The 19,881-nt window shown below is 38.5% G+C and overlaps 1 protein-coding gene and 1 long non-coding RNA gene across 2 annotated transcripts in view; both read left to right on the forward strand.

Moving 5' to 3' along the window:
• Apoltp (Apolipoprotein lipid transfer particle) overlaps positions 1-19,881 on the forward strand; it is a 2,338,027-nt gene that overhangs the window by 1,316,346 nt on the left and 1,001,800 nt on the right. Inside the window, exons 13-14 of the mRNA XM_067766285.1 lie at positions 17,621-17,779; positions 17,853-19,243. Coding sequence (XP_067622386.1) covers positions 17,621-17,779; positions 17,853-19,243 — 1,550 coding nt within the window. The remainder of the gene's footprint in view (positions 1-17,620; positions 17,780-17,852; positions 19,244-19,881) is intronic.
• Positions 15,129-16,060, forward strand: LOC137240262 (uncharacterized). Its single transcript, XR_010949665.1, has 3 exons — positions 15,129-15,425; positions 15,484-15,640; positions 15,722-16,060. It is a non-coding gene; the product is annotated as an uncharacterized lncRNA (long non-coding RNA).

Below are 19,881 nucleotides of genomic sequence, written 5' to 3' on the forward strand. Positions count from 1 at the left end.
ATCGATATATCTTTACTAAACTCAGTTCACGTACTTATCTGAACTCACTTTGTATTGGTATAAAAAATGGCAGAAATCCGACTATGACCACGCCCCTTTTTCGATATCGAAAATTACGAAAAATGAAAAAAACCATAATTCTATACCAAATGCGAAAAAAGGGATGAAAAATGGTAATTTGATTGATTTATTGAGACGCTTCCCAAGGCAGTCGGTTCTATGTACCGGAGCGACTCGGGATTTTTTCCAACCAAGGACTGTCATTTCAGTGTGACCCCATTTAATTTGGTGCGTCCCTCCCACAAAGTGTCATCCTCCCAGCAGCTCCTTGCAGCAGGACTGCTCCATACTCTCTTACTCCGGGAAGGCATCGAATCCAATCCGGGTCCGTTTCCTGACCCCGGTCCTAAGAAATGGTTTTGCTGCATCTGTCGGAAAAGAATCTTTTTAGGACGGTCATACTCTGTTCAGTGTGTCTCGTGCAAGGGATGTTTGCATCGGACAGGTTGTTCTGGGCTTGATCTCAAAACCCGACGTCCACGTAACTTTTATAAATCTTTTGTGGCTCCTTGCTGTTCACGCCCAAGGGCGTCCCGTAGTCTAGGCCTAAGCGCCCCCTTCTACCTTCCAGCAGCCCCGCTGCTCAGCAAGCCACAACACGGAGCGCCCCACGGAGCAAACAGCTGATACCACTCATAACTACTACCTTCGTAGTAGAGTTGGTAGCAATGCTGAGAATCAGCTTCTGCCCCCGTCTTCTCCCCCCTCTTTTCCGGCAGCAATCGTGAAGGTCAGGGAAACAGACTCTTAGTCCCTACCTCCGTTTGCACCGTTTGCCAGCACAGAATATATAGGTTTGCGACATCCGCCCAATGCAGCTCCTGCCTTGGGTTGTGCCACTTTCCTAGATGTTCTGGTCTCCGCGACGGCAACCCCCCGACGGGTTTCATCGAGCCATGTTGCCAGGTCGCAAACCCAAATCATCCGGGTACCCCAATGCTTGCCCAAGGACGCCCAGTCCCAGGGCCACAACAGAAATTGCGTCCTGGCCTTCCACAACCCAGGCGTAGTCACCCGTCACTTACCCCCAGAGCAGCGGCGTCTCCCCTTATGTACTTCAGAATTCTGCAGTTAAACTGTAATGGACTAACTGGGAAGATTATGGAGATAGTCGATTTCATGAAGTGGTACAACATCCGCATTGCTGCGATTCAAGAGACTAAACTCACAGCAAGATCTGCATTGCAGACCTGCTCTGGGTATAATGTCCACAGGAAAGACCGCGAGAGCGGAAATGGAGGCGGCCTCGCGTTTATCATACACCACTCTGTGCAATATTATGTATTTGATCCTGGGATCGACCGCAGGGATAATGTCTTAGAACGTCAAGGCCTATCTGTCCGGTCAGGCGATGCAAACCTAGAAATCATCACCATCTACATCCCTCCTGCCACCTGTTGCCCCAGTGGATACCGCCCTAATATCAGGGCCTTACTCACTGGCAACAATCGCATTAGCCTAAGCGATTTCAATGCCCATCATGATCTATGGCATTGAAACTTGCGGGCGGACAGTAGGGGTGAGATGTTGGCGGATCAAATAGAAGAAACGACGTTCTGCAGAATAAACGGAGACGCCCCCACACGTATGGTAGGAAGCTGTCACAGCTCGCCAGAGACCTCAATCGTGAGCGCAGAACTCGTAAACTGCGTAAACTGGCAGCCGATGGTAACATTGGCACCCGACCACCTGCCCATACTTTTTTCGCTCGAGCGTACCGCCGACCTCATCGTCACCGAAAAACGCACTTTCATAAAATTCAAAAAAGGAAAGTGAGAAGAATATAAATATTTTACAGACAACCGCTTTGCTGCCCTCCCTATCCCGACTGATGCCCGCCAAAAGGAGCTTGCCTTCCGTAAGGTCATTGAATCCGCCGCGGCACGATTCATTCCCGCTGGGAGAATTCCCGAAATCCGGCCCCACTTCCCGGCGGAGGCCGCAAACTTAGCAAGAGAACGTGACCTTATAAGACAGCTTGATCCAGGCGACCCCCAAATAAGGGATATAAACCAACGCGTCAGATTGCTTGTGGACGAACACAAGCGGGCGAAATGGGAAGAGCACCTAAGAGGTTGTAACCTCTCTACCGGTGTGGGTAAACTTTGATCCACCGTAAAGTCCCTATCGAATCCGACTAAGCACAAAGACAAAGTTTCCATCGCCTTTGGCTACAAAGTGCTGTCGGATGCGAAAAAATGCGCGAGCGCTTTCTGCCGACAATATATAATGCATCCTACGGTCGACAAAGATAGACCGAGAGCCAATAGACACGCACATAAACACAAATTCAGCGCGTCACCAATCACCATCACCGCTAAAGAGGTTGAGGACGCCATCGGTCGCGCTAAACCATCCAAAGCAGTGGGCCCAGACGGCATAGCCATGCCGATGCTTAAAAGCCTAGGGAAAGGGGGTTTCAGATATTTAGCGCATGTCTTCAACCTGTCTCTTTCCACCTTTGTCATACCCGAGAAATGGAAAATGGCCAAGGTGGTCCCGCTACTAAAGCCTTGGAAATCAGCTAACATAGGTGAGTCGTATCGTCCGATATCTCTCCTACCGCCAGTGACAATAGCGCTTGAAGCCATTTTGCTCCCTTATTTCCATGCAAATTTGCAGCTAGCCCCTCATCAGCATGGCTTCGGAAAACTACATAGCACTACCACCGCGCTAAATGCCATTAGCACCCAGATAAATTGCGGTTTAAATCAATACCCCCACCATAGAACAGTACTCGTAGCGCTAGACCTATCAAAAGCTTTTGATACGGTCAACCATGGCTCGTTACTGCAAGACCTGGAAGGGTCTACCCTTCCCCCATGTCTTAAAAGGTGGACCGCAAATTATCTGAGTGGTCGGCAGGCATCGGTGCAATTTAGAAACGAAACATCAAAACCAAGGAGAATTAAACAAGGGGTGCCGCAGTGTGGTGTCCTATCCCCACTTTTGTTTAATTTCTACATATCTAAGCTACCTTCACCACCGGAAGGAGTCACAATCGTTTCCTACGCCGATGACTGCACAATAATGGCCACAGGCCCAGGACCAAAGATAGATCCGCTATGCAATAAAATAAACGGCTACCTCCCTGATCTCTCCAGGTTTTTCGCCTCGCGAAACCTGGCATTATCACCGACTAAATCTTTCGCGACCTTATTTACAACATGGACGTCCCAAATGTCGACCATTTTGAACATCCACGTCGATGGCACTACGCTACCGACTGTCCAACACCTCAAAATCTTGGGTGTGACGTTTGATCAGGATCTACATTTTGGTGAGCACGCAGCCGCAATTGTTCCGAGAATTCAGAGCAGTAACAAAATCCCCAAATCCCTCGCTGGCAGTACCTGGGGAAAAGATAAAGAAACGCTCAAGACTACATACAAAGCAATTAGCCAGCCGAATACGTGCTACGCGTCACCCATATGGTCGCCAAGCCTAAAAATTAAACACTGGAAGAAACTACAGGCCTGCCAAAATACTGCTCTCAGAATCGCCACGGGCTGTCTTCTTATGTCCCCAGAACACCATCTGCGTAATGAGGCGAGAATACTCCCCATCAGGGAGAGAAATGAGATGCTGACCAAACAGTTCCTGTTGAATACCCAGAAACCTGGGCATCCCAACAGACATCTGATTGATCAACCAGCACCGTCTAGGGGCTTAAGGAGTCATCTCCGTAAGCATTTTGAGGAAATACGGCACCTGAGAAACGTAGAAGTATCCAAAACTCGCGGAAGGGGAACGCATACTCCCCAGGGAAACGCGTGTCACTCTTGCTCAACTTCGTTCTGGATACTGTAACAGTTTAAACTCTTACCTCTCCAGAATCAGCCCCGACATACAAAATGTATGCCGCGCTTGCAATGTGTCCCCACATGACACCAACCATCTCTTTAATTGTAATGTGGAGCCAACGCCTCTAACACCCCTTTCCTTATGGTCCATCCCTGTTGAAACGGCAGGTGTCCTTGGACTCCCGTTAGAGGATATTGATGACAATTTGTGATCGGTCGCGGCTATTAGGTGGGGCGAGCATTGCTACAACAACAACAACAACATAACTTTAGAAAAAAACTTTGTAAAACGGGTGTGACACCTACCATATTGAGTAGAAGAAAATGAAAAATGTCTGCAGGGTGAAATTAAAAGCCCTTGGAATCTTGGCAGGAATACTGTTCGTGGTATTAGATATATATATAAATTAGCGGTACCCGACAGATGATTTTATGGGTCACCCTGGTCCTCATTTTGGTCGATATCTCGAAAACGCCTTCACATACACAACTACCACCACTCCCTTTTAAAACCCTCATTAACCTTTAATTTGATACCCGTATCGTACAAACGCATTCTAGAGTCAACCCTGGTCCACCTTTATAACGACATCCCGAAAAGGCGCCCACCTATAGAACTGAGGCCCACTCCCTTTTAAAATACTCATTAACACCTTTCAGTTGATACCCATATCGTACAAACAAATTCTAGAGTCACCCCTGGTCCACCTTTATGGAGATATCTCGAAAAGGCGTCCACCTATGGAACTAAGGCCCACTCCCTTTTAACATTCTCATTAACACCTTTCTTTTGATACCCATATCTTACAAACAAATTCTAGAGTCACCCCTGGTCCACCTTTATGGCGATATCTCGAAAATGCGTCCACTTATGGAACTAAGGCCCTCTCCCTTTTAAAATACTCATTAACACCTTTCGTTTGATACCCATATTGTACAAACGCATTCTAGAGTCACCCCTGGTCCACCTTTATGGAGATATCTCGAAAAGGCGTCCACCTATGGAACTAAGGCCCACTCCCTTTTAAAATTCTCATTAACACCTTTCTTTTGATACCCATATATTACAAACAAATTTTAGAGTCACCCCTGGTCCACCTTTATGGAGATATCTCGAAAAGGCATCCACCTATGGAACTAAAGCCCACTCCCTTTTAAAATTCTCATTAACACCTTTCTTTTGATACCCATATCTTACAAACAAATTCTAGATTCACCCCTGGTCCACCTTTATAACGACATCCCGAAAAGGCACCCACCTATAGAACTGAGGCCCACTCCCTTTTAAAATACTCATTAACACCTTTCAGTTGATACCCATATCGTACAAACAAATTCTAGAGTCACCCCTGGTCCACCTTTATGGAGATATCTCGAAAAGGCGTTCACCTATGGAACTAAGGCCCACTCCCTTTTAAAATTCTCATTAACACCTTTCTTTTGATACCCATATCTTACAGACAAATTCTAGAGTCAGCCCTGGTCCACCTTTATGGCGATATCCCTAAATGGTGTCCACCTATAGAACTATGGCCCACTCCCTCTTAAAATACTCTTTAATAGCTTCCATTTGATACACATGTCATACAAACAAATTCCAGTGTTACCCTAGGTTCATTTTCCTTCATGGTGATTTTCCCTTATTTTGTCTCCATATCTCTCAACTGAGTATGTAATGTTCGGTTACACCAGAACTTAAACTTCCTTACTTGTTTTTACTAATACAACCGCAGAAACACATGGCGAATCGCTTGGCCTAATAGTGCTCTTTTCCAATAGTTCCAGGCGCGGATCCCCCCGTAGGAATTGGGGACAATCCCGTGTGAAATTACAAATTTAATCGAATGTTTACACATCGGTTCTCCACACTTTTGAAGGAATCCGATAAGCTTCTTTACTTAAGACTTCAAGGAGAAATTACTCATTGGCAATATTTTTGGAAGCAAAAGAAAACCGAAAATTCTCAAACAGCCTCTGCTATACCAACTAACGCTGTGGAAACTTTGAAATTTTGTGACAAAGGTTTATACCCAACCATCCATGCTTTGCTCAAAATTTTATGTACGATGAGTGTCACGAATGCAATGGCCGAAAGATCTTTTTGAACATTACGTCGATTGAAAACGTGGCTCAGAACGACTATGCTTCAGCAACGATTGGTCGGTCTGGCGTTGCTGAATATACATTCTGACATTGAAGTGAAACCAGAAGATATCGTCGAACGATTCGAAAATTTCTGAAACGGATCACCTAAAAACGTGATAATTTATTTTTGAGCAACAGATGTATTATTTGACAGCTGTCGACAATACAAAAAAATTATATAAGCATGAAATGTACACACCCAGTGATGATAAAAGTACCAAATAAAAAATACAAAAAGTATTTAAAAACAGAATACATACATACTTACTTGGGTAAATATCCATTGGCCAACGCTCGTTGTTTTCGAAATATGAATTTTTCAATATTAATCTTTTTTCCCATATATTAATGCATTACATATCAGCATACAAGGCGATCAATGCCAAATGCTTAAAATGAATTAAAATATCACAGTTATTATTAAAAAAATTCAGTTGTTGTTATTTGCAGGTGCTAAGCTCACGCCCACCCCGGATCATGTCACATGATTGTCGCAACACAACGGCGGGCAGAATGAAGCCAAAGTAAATAGTAAGAAAGAACAAGTAAGGCCTTCTAAGTTCGTGTGAAGCCGAACATTAAATACCCACCTGTACACTTGAAATGCTGTTGTTGTTTGTTTTGTGTGCTTAATAGTATTACAAGGCTGCGCAATAATACATATACATATTGTTCTATTCTGAACTAATTTTCGTTTAAAAAAAGCAAAAAGGATACCGAGGCTAACACCGATGACCTTGAGTGGATAATAATGCAGGTCCTTCAGATATGGAGATTTACCTACTGTTTATTTCAAAATAAAGATACAAAAGAACAATAATCATAAACACACAAGTGCCATTGTACTAAAAAGCGTTATTACAAAAAAAGGGCAGGGTTATTAACGAAATTTTCCAACTTTCACTAGAAATAGCTTATTACCTGCACCTACGCACTTTTAGAAAATCTTTTATATAAAAGAAGGCGGTTTAACCGATTTAGTCCATTTTTACTGACAATATTTCCTGTTCAAAGGCATACATATGCACCTAATTTTTTGTCGAGTTATGGCTCCAGAAACGTTGGGAAATCCAGAAAGGGCCAGTGCGACGCCCATTTTTCAAGATTTGAATTTTTCCCATTTCTTGTTATAATGGCACAAAATACGATTGGTACAAAACTATTTTGTGCTAAGATTTAACTTATTATTTTTGCCTACGACCCTTTTTAAAGTCATTTATATAAAAGTGGGCGTGTTCCTTAACCAATCTTATCCATTTTTACTAGAAATATTTCCTATGTGTACCCAATTTTGTTACGATATGTAAATTTTTCATCGAGTTTGGCTCCCGAAACATTGATAATTGCTTAGACAAAAAAGGGGCGATGCCACACCCATTTTCAAAAATTTTAGTGTTTTCAAACTCAATGTTATAATTCAATTTAGAAAGTAAAACTCTATTGATGCAGAGCTCTTTTTCGCTAAGTTATAGCTTATTATTTTCGTCTACGGCCCTTTTAATATAAAATTGGGCGTGGTCTTTAACCGAACTCGTCCATTTTTTCTAGAAATATTAATTATTTTATTTTATTTATCAAACATTTTTTTAATGCACACTTTAAATAAATTACAATATTGCACATTCTATTACTATCTATCTATTATTATATATAGCATAAGAAAAGTGCATGGCATTTTTTATATTAAATTTTAAAGTAGTGTAACGAATTTAGAGAAATTACGCTTATTTGAAACCTTCTACAAACGTACGAATAGCTAAGTTGTCGAATAAATCACTCCAATATTTAGTATTGCAAACTGGTCTTTATTAAAATTACTGAGAGTAGTACTTCAAAATTATACTTCACAACGTGTTTAAATCAAAACTGAGTAATCATTCCTTAGCTTGCGCTGCTTTTTTATACTCTCTGTTGCCTCGTCCGCATATTTCTCCAAAGGTTTGGACGTTTTACCTTTTAGCATATCCTGCTAGGTACCGGCGATAAACATGTATATTTGTAGTTTATGTGTTTCTCATATTCATATGCGCGTGTCACTACTTCGGCTATATGACTACATGTGTGTTCGGAAAAACCTCTCCGTCGTCTTCTATGTATGTGTATAAATAATGATTTATGTGTTCATGTACACCAGTGCTTTATGTTTGTTTTTTTTTTTGTTGCCTACTGATGTCAACATTCGCCACACTGCCCTCCACCTAAGTGGGATTGTCCCGATCGGGCAAATTTTCTGATCTAAATGCTGCCAGTCTTTCCAAATGAACCACTTTAATTTTGTGTCGTGGTTTGCCAATGGTTTGTATGCAGTAAACTACAGCTTTGATCCCTTTTAAACTTTGTATGGGTCTTCCCAATTACATTGCAATTTCGGGGGCAAACCTTTTTTTCATTGTGGGTTGTATAGCAGCACCAAATCTCCTTCCCTAAAACCTTCCGAATTAATTGCTTTGTCGTATCTGGCTTTCATCTTGTCACTTATAATCTTGGTTTGTTATCTTACAAGATTTTGTATTTCCCTCATCTCTTCCTCCAAGACACTAGTGGATTTCTTGGTATTTCTCTCCGCATCGGCATTTATCCCAAATTTCAAATCAGCTGGCAGTCGAAGGTTATTGCCAGAAATTACCTTTTCGGGAGTTTGGCCCATTGTCTCATGCACTGCCGATCGGTAAGCCTTCAAGAATAATGATATTTGGAACCTGTCGACTTTATGGAACTTTTCGACTACTTTCCTTAAGTCCTCCAAGGTTCTATTGAAACGTTGCACCAAACCATCGGACTGAGGATGCAATGCAGTTGTCCGTGTTTTACTAATGCCCAACTTCTTACACATTTCTTGGAACAAAACTGATTCAAAATTCCTGCCTTGGTCAGATGTAACTCCATTAGTACACCATACATTGCAACCCAATTGTTTATAAACAATTCTGCTACTGTTTCCGCTTCTTGATTTGAGATTGGGTATACCTCTGGCCATTTGCTGAAATAATCCATAACTACCGGAACGTATTTGTTTCCGCAGTTGCTAGTAGGAAATGGGCCTGCGACATCCATAGCGATCCTTTCAAATGGCGCATCTGAGTTATATTGGCCATGACTTCGGGTTTTGGGGCCCTTTCACTCTGCTGCAAATCTCGCAGCTGGCAATCCACTCAGTGACCGACTGACGGCAAACAACCCAATAGAATATCTGCTTAATCTTCTCGATCGTCTTCGTGATTCCCAGATGACTTCCACTTGGACCATTATGTAGCTCGTTGAGAACGTCAGGAATCCTTTTCCTGGGAACAACTATTAGTGCCCTCTTACATTAACCATCCTCACTCTCCCATACTCGATGCAAGCAACCGGATATCAATTCTAAACTGTTCCACTGTGCCAAATATGACTTCGCAATAGGGCTCTCCGCTGACATCTCCTCTCTATTTGGTCTTTCTTTGAGTTCCAGCTCTTGCATAACATATGAAATATCTGTATATTCTAGCTGACACTCCCTTAATTGTTCCTTGTCCCATTCATCCGTATACGTTATAGTCATTAGCCGGACATTTATAAAGTCTTCCTTAACCTTAGCTTTTGAACAGCGTTTGCATTCTAAACTGCATGGTCTTCGTGACATTGCATCAGCATTTCCATGGGTACTACCTTTTCATTGCTCAATTGAAAAGTCATAGCTTTGTAGTCACTCGATCCACCGTGCCAATTGATCTTCTGGATTACGGAACTGCAGGAACCATTTCAACGCTGATCTGTCCTGACGCGAATCGCTGCCCGTAGAAATATTTGTGAAAATGTTTAATGCACTCTACCAATGCAAACAGCTCTCTCCGTGAACCGAATTGGTTGCTCTCTGGTTTTCCTATTGATAGGCTGTAATATGCAACTACCTTCTCCTGTCCATCGACCAGTTGTGATAAAATGCCTCCTATAGCATATCCACTCGTATCTGTATCTATAATAAACGTTGCTCCTGGAATCGGATATGCCAACGGATATATATACCTATAAATAAAAATTTTTTGATGCGAGCAGTGCTTGCAAAATGGATAAGCGAAGCTAAATAAGTTTGATTTGAGTTTGGTTTGCAACGCCTGTACACTTGAGCACATGAGAAAAGAGCGTTTCCCTACAAGACGCGCGAGCAGAACGCTGATGTGTTCACCAACACATTCACACAAAAGTATGGCGATTACTAATACATACAAACTTGGTGTTGTTAATTTTTTTTCAAGTTTGCCCGAAACTGTGCGTACCTGTCCATAAATAACTCAATTTGTGTTATTTGTATTATTTTTGGGTATCAGTTTTGGGAACACGAGGACGATATTTGGAGAATATCAGAACAAAGCTATTATTTTCTAAAGCGCAAAAGACTTAAAAATTTCAAAGCGGGACGTGATTTTTAAATTAATTAATTAATAAATAAAATAAAGGTCAATATAATAAAAAAAAATATGAAAAGAAGGCATTTTGCTGATTGCTTATCGAAGGAGAAAAAGCTCTTTGACGATAACGCTAAAATGTTTAAAGAACTTGAGAAGTCCTCTCAAGATAAAGTTCAAAGTGTTATTAAATCTTTGGAAAGTGTTGCTAATCATTTGGAAAGTGAGGCTAATCCTTTGAGTAGTGAGATTTTGCAAAGTCAGTGTTTGCCAGTTGAGAGCGTTCGAAGTGGTAGTGATGAAAGCGTAGAAGAGTGTTTCGGTGCCCAAAGTTATTATGTAGAAGAGGGTGCAGGTACGGATCTGAACGACTTGCTAAGAAGTTGGGCCATAGATTTTAAAGTTCCTCATAATATTATAGACGGACTTCTTCAGGCACTCCAAAAGGGTGGGATAAAGGATGTGCCGTTGTGTGCCAAAACTCTTTTAGACACCTTTCGAGAAAAATTCAGTGTAGAATCTATGCCAAATTGTGAATTTTTGTACTTTGGTATAAAAGACCAACTAGTTTCTAAACAATTTTCATTTTTGGAGGCACAAGAAGAGGTTTTAATTGATGTTGGAGTCGAGGGGCTGAAACTATTTAACAGTTCAAGTCGAGTTTTATGGCCTATTCTTGGAGCACTAGTATATTTTCCTAGTGTTGATCCTTTTGTTATAGCTGGCTTCTCAGGTTTTAAAAAGCCTGAAAATATTAATGATTTTATGGCTAAGTTCGCTTTAGAGGCAAAATCCCTGCGAGAAAACGGTATTGCTGTCGGTCCCAATAAAGTGTTGTTAAGATTTGATGTGCGTGTGTTCATTTGCGACTCTCCAGCTAGGGCGTTTGTTAGTGGTGTTATGTCATTTAATGCCAAACATGGATGCCCCAGGTGTTATCTAGGGGGTGACTGGGATGGGAAAGTATATTTACCCACAACGTCTGGTATACCCAAGGCGGATATAAGTTTTGAGAAAAGAGATCATGTGTCTCACCACAGTCCTCAATTCAGGCAACAGAAATTCGTTTTAGAAGATGCCGGCTTTAAAATGGTTTCTCAGTTTCCACTAGACTGTATGCATTTGGTAGATTTAGGTGTCGTAAAAAGGTTTTTAAAAAATTTGAATAGCGATGCAAATATCCGAAGGATAAATGAAAATATTAAAGTTATTTCGAATTACTTTCCGTCTGAATTCTGTCGTACTGCGAGAAGTTTAGATGAAGTTAGTCGGTAGAAAGCAACGGAATTCAGACAGCTCCTGCTATACATAGGCATTTTTGTTTTAAAAGACTGCATTAGTAGTGAGTTGTAATTCTTTTCCTACTACTACATACCGGCATTCGACTTCTTTCAAGTGAAAGGTCGTTTAGGTCTTAGGCTGATGTTGCCCAAGATATATTAGAGCATTTCGTCACGCAGTTCAATGTAATGTTTGGGAAGGAAAGCGTTACTTTCAACATTCATGGCTTATTACACTTGTCAGAATGTGTCAAAAATTTTGGTCCTTTAGATTCCTTTACTGCTTACAGGTTTGAAAATTTTATGCAATTTGCAAGATGTGAGATCATCGATTCACAAACCGTCCAAGCTAGGCTCTTTCGATATTGATTTAAAGAAAGATAAAGATTGTTTTTGTTATAGCAAAAAAGTCGGCCCTATAAAGGTAGTAGAACTTATAGGGTCAGGAGAATTGGAAATAGTGCAATGTACTGTTTTTCGGAAAACAAAAAATTTTTTCGATGTACCTGTTAGCTCCTCCGATAGTTTAGGTATTATTGTTGCAAGTGAGCCAAGCTTAAATTTGGTTGATTTAAAGAGAGAAGATCTTGATATCCCTTCTGTATCCCTTAGGAAAGCAACTTTTTGCTTATACCCCTTCTTCACCACCTATTCCATGAGTTTTCCAATTAAGCCACTTTTTCCTAACCCTTGTTTCATAAACTTTCAATAAAGTAACACTTTCCACACTTTCGAATAAATAAATCTTAAAAATATAATTAAAACGTGTTTAGCTTTTGATTCTAAAATTTTTGAAGAGTGCAGTTACAAGAAGAAGTGTAGTTATGGAATCTACAAATAATGGTAAAAAAATCTCTTGTACATGATTTGTACATAAATTAACTTTCAATAATTGTCAGCAAATTCTATCAATAAGCTGTTTGCAACGAACAGATGTTTGAATGAGGCTACACCTGAAGCCGAAGGTGCTGCCATTTCTTCAGCAGGAATGGTAGTTGATCAGGCTGAAGGACACCTACAAGGAGATCAGGCTGAAGATGTTGGAACCAACCAAATTGAAGTCAACCTGGCAGGACCTAATGGAGGTAAATTTTTTAAATTTAATTTTGTTGTTTTAAAGCCCCTTCTAGAGTATTAAAAATAAATAAATAAATGTAAGGCGCGATAACCTCCGAAGAGATTTAAGGCCGAGCTTCTCTTCCAATTTGCGTCGGACGGGACCTACATGTTTTATGCCGACTCCGAAGGGCAAGGCAGATGAGTTTTCACTGAGAGTTTTTCATGGCAGAAATACACCCGGAGCGATTCCCAAACGCTGCCGAGGGGCGACCCAGCTTAGAAAAATTTTCTTCTAATTGAAAAACCTTATTTCTAAAATTTTGATGTTGCTTTGCCCGGGGTGTGAACCCAGGGCATACGGTGTGATAGGCGGAGCACGCTACCATCACACCACGGTGGCCACAAGAGTATTACCTTTCGTTTATATACAAATCATTTGCCCACATATAGTTAAAAATCAAATATCCCCATGTTATTTGAAGGTGAAAACAAAAATCGTGATAGTATACCACTTAGCATTAAAATTAAAAGCTTAAATGTTCACAGCCATCTCTTTGAATGTCCTTAACCATATTTTCACTATACTAAAAGAGAAAGCTTTATATTTATTCAGCCCGCCCTAATACATTTGCACATCGATTGCTGCCCTATCTCGGAATGGTATTGCACACCGACCTATTTCAGACTTATTTTTTAGAAAACAGATAATCCAGATGCAATATTTCTATATCTTTCCACTGTCCAAGCAAAGAAATGATTGCCAAGATGAAAGCTCCATGTAATATCATGCCAGAAGTTACATTTACAAGTATAGATGCACCCTTTAATACAAAGACGGGTATAATATCCAGGTGTAACATCATAATTAAATTTAATAGCGCAGGATTGAATAAAGGGCCCTCTGGTTTAGCAAAAGAATTCCCACATTGCAGCAAGTCATAACTGGAAACATTCCCCGACATAACGTCGCTGCACTTTCCACCACTTTTAAAGCAGAACCAGATATAATAATCACAAAGAAATTTGGTATGTAGAGCACCCCATTGCGGTAATTCTTTACTCTAGCTCACAACTGCTAAAACTCGACCGCGTTTTGATCCCAGGACCATGAATCCGAAAGCGGAAATTCAAAATTTTATTTCTGTCAAAAGATATTTCAAAAAAACCTAAAAATGGCCCCGCTTTCGGATTCGTGATCCTGGTTCCAAAGCGCGTATTTTGACACCTCTCCTGATATATTTGGACGAGTTTTAGCAGTTGTGAGCTAAAGTAAAGAATTGTCCCCCTTGCTATCAATTCACTGCACTATTTATTTAATTTGCATTATAACAAAAGTTTTTTGGGCTTGAGAACTGTTTCACATCCAGTTTGATATGGGTTACAGTTATTTAATTACTCTATACACCAAGTTAATCACTAGTACAGTTTTATTTTTTATTTATTCCTAAATCTCCCTTAAACTTGCATGAATATTTTAGCCAAAGGTAGATATGTGCAACAAAATTAGCTTGATCAGCTGACTTCTATCGTTTTCAATGCCCCAACAAGAAAGCTATCGGTTAGATAGCTGTGATGTATATCACATATTGGGGCATATTCATAGACGAAATTTAGTTGGTACATAAAGTTAGTTGAAGCTTTTTCGACAGATAGCCAATAGCAAATTATGTCAAAAAGCTGTAACTAACTTTTAGTTCTTAACTAAGTTTGACTATGAATACGCCCCATTGTTTTATATAAGATATTAAACGTATATTATTCTTTTTATAGATGTGCTGATAGTTTTGATGGAGATTATTTATAAGATGGATCAAATTGAACAGAATGTAAGAAGTAGGGTAATAGGAGACGGAGGAAAAATAGCATTAAACTTCACAATGATTTTGTATTTAACTAGATATTTGTATTCTACAATATTCATGCAAAGTACTTTTTGTATTCTTTAAACTTAGCAACGTACACTCAGCTATATTCAAAGCGTACTAATGAAAATGGTGGAGGAAGTAAAGCAAGATTTTGCAAGATATTGTTTTTATTTAATTAATTTTACTTTTCGCTTCAATTATTATCTAATGGCTTAGGCTTTTTTTGTGTATATACTAATATTTGCTATTGAGAATTTAGTTTCATTCCCCTAACGATAGATTACTTACTTCTTACTTAATTGGCGCTTAACCGTCTAAGCGGTTATGGCCGTCCAACAACGATAGGTTATTATCTTAAATATACAGCCCAATTCTCAATATTTTTCCCGTGGAGATTTCTCCCGCTCTCCATACAAAAATTTGCCATCCTCAACCATTTTTGTATGGAGAAGGAGAAAAATCTCCCCGGAAAAAAGATTGAGAATTGGGCTGATAGCGATGAAAAAAGGTACCGACCATATCTCAACCGAACTACTTTGTTGCTAAAGCTCACAGCTGAATATATAATGTTTTGTAACACCGATTTTCAACTCGTTTCCCTTTAATATATATACTTTAACAAAAGACCCACATTTTAAACAGGCAGCACAGCACTTAATGCGAGAGTGCAAGGTGACGCTGAAGAAGGTGGAAATCTCTGTGTGCAAAATTACTGGGGAAGTCAGAGACAAATACATGGATGAAGTTGCCAGCGCATTGCCTCTCCAGAATGTATTAGAGATTCTAAGGGTGGAAGAAAGATTGAAGGTAGAGGAGTACGCTGTAGCAATGGTAATTTGACTCAAAAAGTTCTCTTTTACCATAATTTAATTTCGCTTTCATACTTTAGAAGGCTCATATGTTCAAAATTAAGGGCATTTCAGAGGACATACCCGGAGTAGTAAAAGAAATTTTTAGTGACACGTTGATGGAGGAGTACAACTGGGCGGGAGCAGCTGGAAAGAAAAGTATCCAAAAGCTTTCCTTGTTCGAGACATTTCTTCGCGGTAAGATGTTATAAAGAGAGATGTATTATAAATTGTATTCCTATATTGATTTTTGGTACGTTTTTATATGTATTCATACAGCAAGGACATGCATCGTATGAAAAAGGAATAAGAAAGGCGGTTGAACTCAGCCACCACAGGATAGCACAAAGGAAATTCGGCAAAAGGCAAAAATTAGTTACTGCACAAACAAGCCCACCAGCGCAATGAATTTTTTCCTCTTTTCTTTTTCATTTAAGTTGTAGCTTTTGAATTTTCGGTTTTTTATATGTTTTTGAATTTTTTTAGTTTGCGGAATATATTTAAGTTAATTAGTTACTGTTTTTAAGTTAGGCTAATGTAATATATAAATGAAGTTTTTAAGTTTTCGTTATATTTTTAAGTTAGTCAGTTACTTTTTAAGTTTTCGAAACATTTTTTAATTTAGTCCCAATGTTTAATTGAATTTTTTATATATTTTTTATCATAACTACCTGAGACAAAAAGGACAAATAACTAATAAATAAAAGCCTTTTTGACAAAATATATATAATATATATATATAATATAATATAAAATATATATATTTTTTATAGTTATTTTATCATATGTACCTGAGAATGAAAAGATAAACAATTATTAGCTTTTTAAAGAAATGAAATTTTAATGAATACATAAAGAAAAGAAATGTGATATATATGTAAATAGGTAAAGTTAGAATAAATAATTTAAATATACTTTATTTCAAGAAATGAAATTTTAATGAACAATGAAAACATAAAAAAAAGTAATCAGATATACAAGTATATAAGTAAAACTAAGTTAGAATAAATAATGTGATATATATATTTAATTGGACGTTTTGAGATCTGTTTATAGTCTTTTATCATAAGTACTATATAAAGGTGCACATATATTGAATAATAAACGAATTTTTATATACATCTGTATATTTTTTATTTATTATGATGCATCCTCTGTGATTGATTTGCACATCCGGTTTGATGGATCCGCCTGACTAATGTTTACATCATGTTTGATGGTTCCGCCCTGACTAATGTTTACATCAGGCATGATGCATCCGCCCTGACAATTGTTTACATCTGGCATGATGCCCCCGCTCTGACGAATGTTTACATCCGGCATGATGCCTCCGCTCTGACAAATGTTTACATCCGGCATGATGCCTCCGCCCTGAAAAATGTTTACATCATGTCTGAAGTCACACGTATACAGCCAAACCCATCAGGTTTATCATACTGCTAGAGCAAACCTGATGGGATATTCGTACTGCGGCCTGATGTGACTTTCTTACAGCACTTCCTGACAGATGATCAATCATCTGATTGTCAGCTGTCTAGTAGGGTTATGTGTTCGAATGTGTGTGCATCGATAAGCAAAAGACAACACAGCAAGGATATGTGTGTGTGTTTCTGTAGGATTTTAAAGCCCTGTAACTCCTTTCCTGTATAACTTTAAACAATTTTTTCGCACAAACACTATCGTGATGGAAATCTATATATGGTCATTGAAAATTTCATGAAAATCAGTTAAGCCGTTCGGCAGTTTTGCCCTGTCACCTTTTGGGTACTTCATTTTATAACATTAAAAGATTAATTCTTAAGTAAGAAAATAATGCACTATGTGATACTTTAGTTGGAGAGGGGGATGGTGAGTTAAATGGAATAGAGGTATGGGGATTTGTGGAAATTGGAAATAAGCAAGAGGTCCAAAGATGAGTGGGGTTAAAAAGAGATATCAGTAATGAAAATAATTGTAATATCCATACTGCTGAAAATGTGGTCAAGGATTGAGGACCGCTCCATGTATGCTGATTTAGTTGGGGGCATTTCGTATTTATAGCTCAAAAAGCGGTTGATTCATTTGTATGTGCACGTTACACATAATACGATTTTTTTATTTTTATTTTTAAATGAAGCCTCATATTGGTAGTCAGCGTTACGTAAGCTTCTAAAGCGTATATTTTTTAATTATTTATAGGCTGAAGAAAATTTTTTCGAAGGATCTACAGATATTTTATTGGCAGAAAATTCAATAACCCAATACAAATGCAGAGCATATTTTAAGCAAGACTTGTCAAAAAAGAACAACTCCCTGTGCATAATTTTTGATATCAATAATAGAAACCAAATAAGCAAGGTAAATTGCATATGTTGCTATTTAATATTTATTATTTCTTAATTTATTTCCGTTCCATTACACTGAAAATTAGTTTCAAGCTCAATCTGTGTGGCAGATTGATACTCAGGATGGTAAAATTACTTCTGAGGGCAATATAACAACCACTATATTACCAATTAAAACGTTTGAGTACGCATTTTTATTGATTAAAAGGAAAAATGTGCAGCTTAATTTAGATTTGAGGCTTCTAACCCAAAATAGCATTCGAATGGATTACGGGTTACGTACAATACAAAATGACGAAGTAGTCAACATGGAGATGTGGACACCTGTTGTAAATTTTAAAAATATATCTCTTCATTGTACTCTAAGAAGAGTGTTTTCGGACCAATATAAAGTTGAAGGAGTTTTGTTTCGTGATATGGAACCCTATAAGGTGAACGGTTCTATTTATATGAAAGATGATTACCTCGTACAAACAATTATCCGAATAGAACCAATATCTAATGGATCTGAGGATATCATTGAAATTAATATCAACAAAAAAAGTTCTGATTCAATAAGTTTCGAAATTCAGCTCAATTCTATAGAAAGTAAAATGAGCTGTGCAATTTCTGGTGACTATTTTTATAGCCGGTTTATTGGTTTCAATATGTCTATGCTTGTATTGTCGAGTGAGCCAGCAATTAAGAGGATTTGTATTACGAGCAATTGGCAGTTTCTCCAAAATAATCGCACTATAGCCAATTTACATCTGGAAACGCCCTGGCGTAATATAGAACTTGAAAACGTAAAGCTATGGGCTGATTTGCAAAAAAAAGACGTCCAGGGTCAAATACAAGCTGGTTATTTAATTACTTGCCATAAAGGTAATGGCAAGATCGAATGGTCATTAAAACCGGAAGAGGATATTCATTTACTAATACAAGGTCACATCATACAACCAAATACTAATTCAAGTTATTTACTAGCGGAAGTAAAATATTTTAATCCGAATAAAGATTTTAAGGAGTTAGTTCTTGGTGGAAGAGTGAATCTTGATACAATGTGGAATTTCGGGCTAAATGGAACTTTAAATTATACATCTGCGGATGATATTGAAGTTGGTCTAATTATCGACTGGCCTACATCCAACGGTGACATACACGAATTAAAGTGTATCTATCATGGAAATCTGATTAATTATCAGGGAAGAAATTTACAGGTGCTCGTTGAAGGAAAATATAATGGCCAGAAATCCAAGCGACGTTGTCTTACACATTTTTTATACACCAATGTTACCGATATTCGAAGCATATTCAATATCGAATGGGAAACTGCATACAATATTATCACATACAAAGCAGAATTGCAAATCTTAAAAAAAATTAAAGCTCGCCGAGAATTTATGGTAGAGATTATCACGCCAGAATTCGGAAGTGACGCTACCCTTCTTCTAATTGGCTTTTATGACAAGATAAAAGATGGTTACCAATATATAAAGTAAGTCAAAATATGTATGTACAGGGCATTCCAAGCCAAGTGTGCCCACTTTAAAAATTGTATGGTTTATTACCTTTGCAAAAGAATGGGCTGAAATATAACATAATTGGAAAGATACAGGGTGTCGAAAATTTGCTTAATTCTATGCTCTTTTTTTTCAAAAAATATTTAGGCCACCAAATTTAAACGTACAAAAAAAGGAAATACAAAATATTTAAGTACTTCATTCACACAAGTGAATTAGAAGAAACGAAAAATGTCTCTTAAAACAAAGACATAATCGATTCAAGGTTCGATTCGAGCTCCATATTTTTATGATAATTATTGTTTTTTGTTTTTTATTGTTTTTTTTTAAATTTTTCTATAATTGAAAACCAGTTTTTTTGTTTTTGGATTAGTAGGGAGGAGAATTTTTAGACAACCTGCCATTGCTGCGCATATAAATCCATTTCGAAGGTTGCTATGCCTTCATCTTTAGTATGCTTTAGGCACGCTGCGCTAACCATTTATCTATACAGCGGTGGTTTGTTTGACTAATTTATAAGTTCGTCTACTTCTATTTCTCTTTACTAGCAATATCTAATCAGCGTTGCGCCATATGTTGCAAATCACTGATAACACTGGTTTGCAGCCAAATG

Source organism: Eurosta solidaginis, chromosome 2, assembly GCF_040869045.1.
Source record: "Eurosta solidaginis isolate ZX-2024a chromosome 2, ASM4086904v1, whole genome shotgun sequence".
NCBI classification, from domain to species: domain Eukaryota; kingdom Metazoa; phylum Arthropoda; class Insecta; order Diptera; family Tephritidae; genus Eurosta; species Eurosta solidaginis.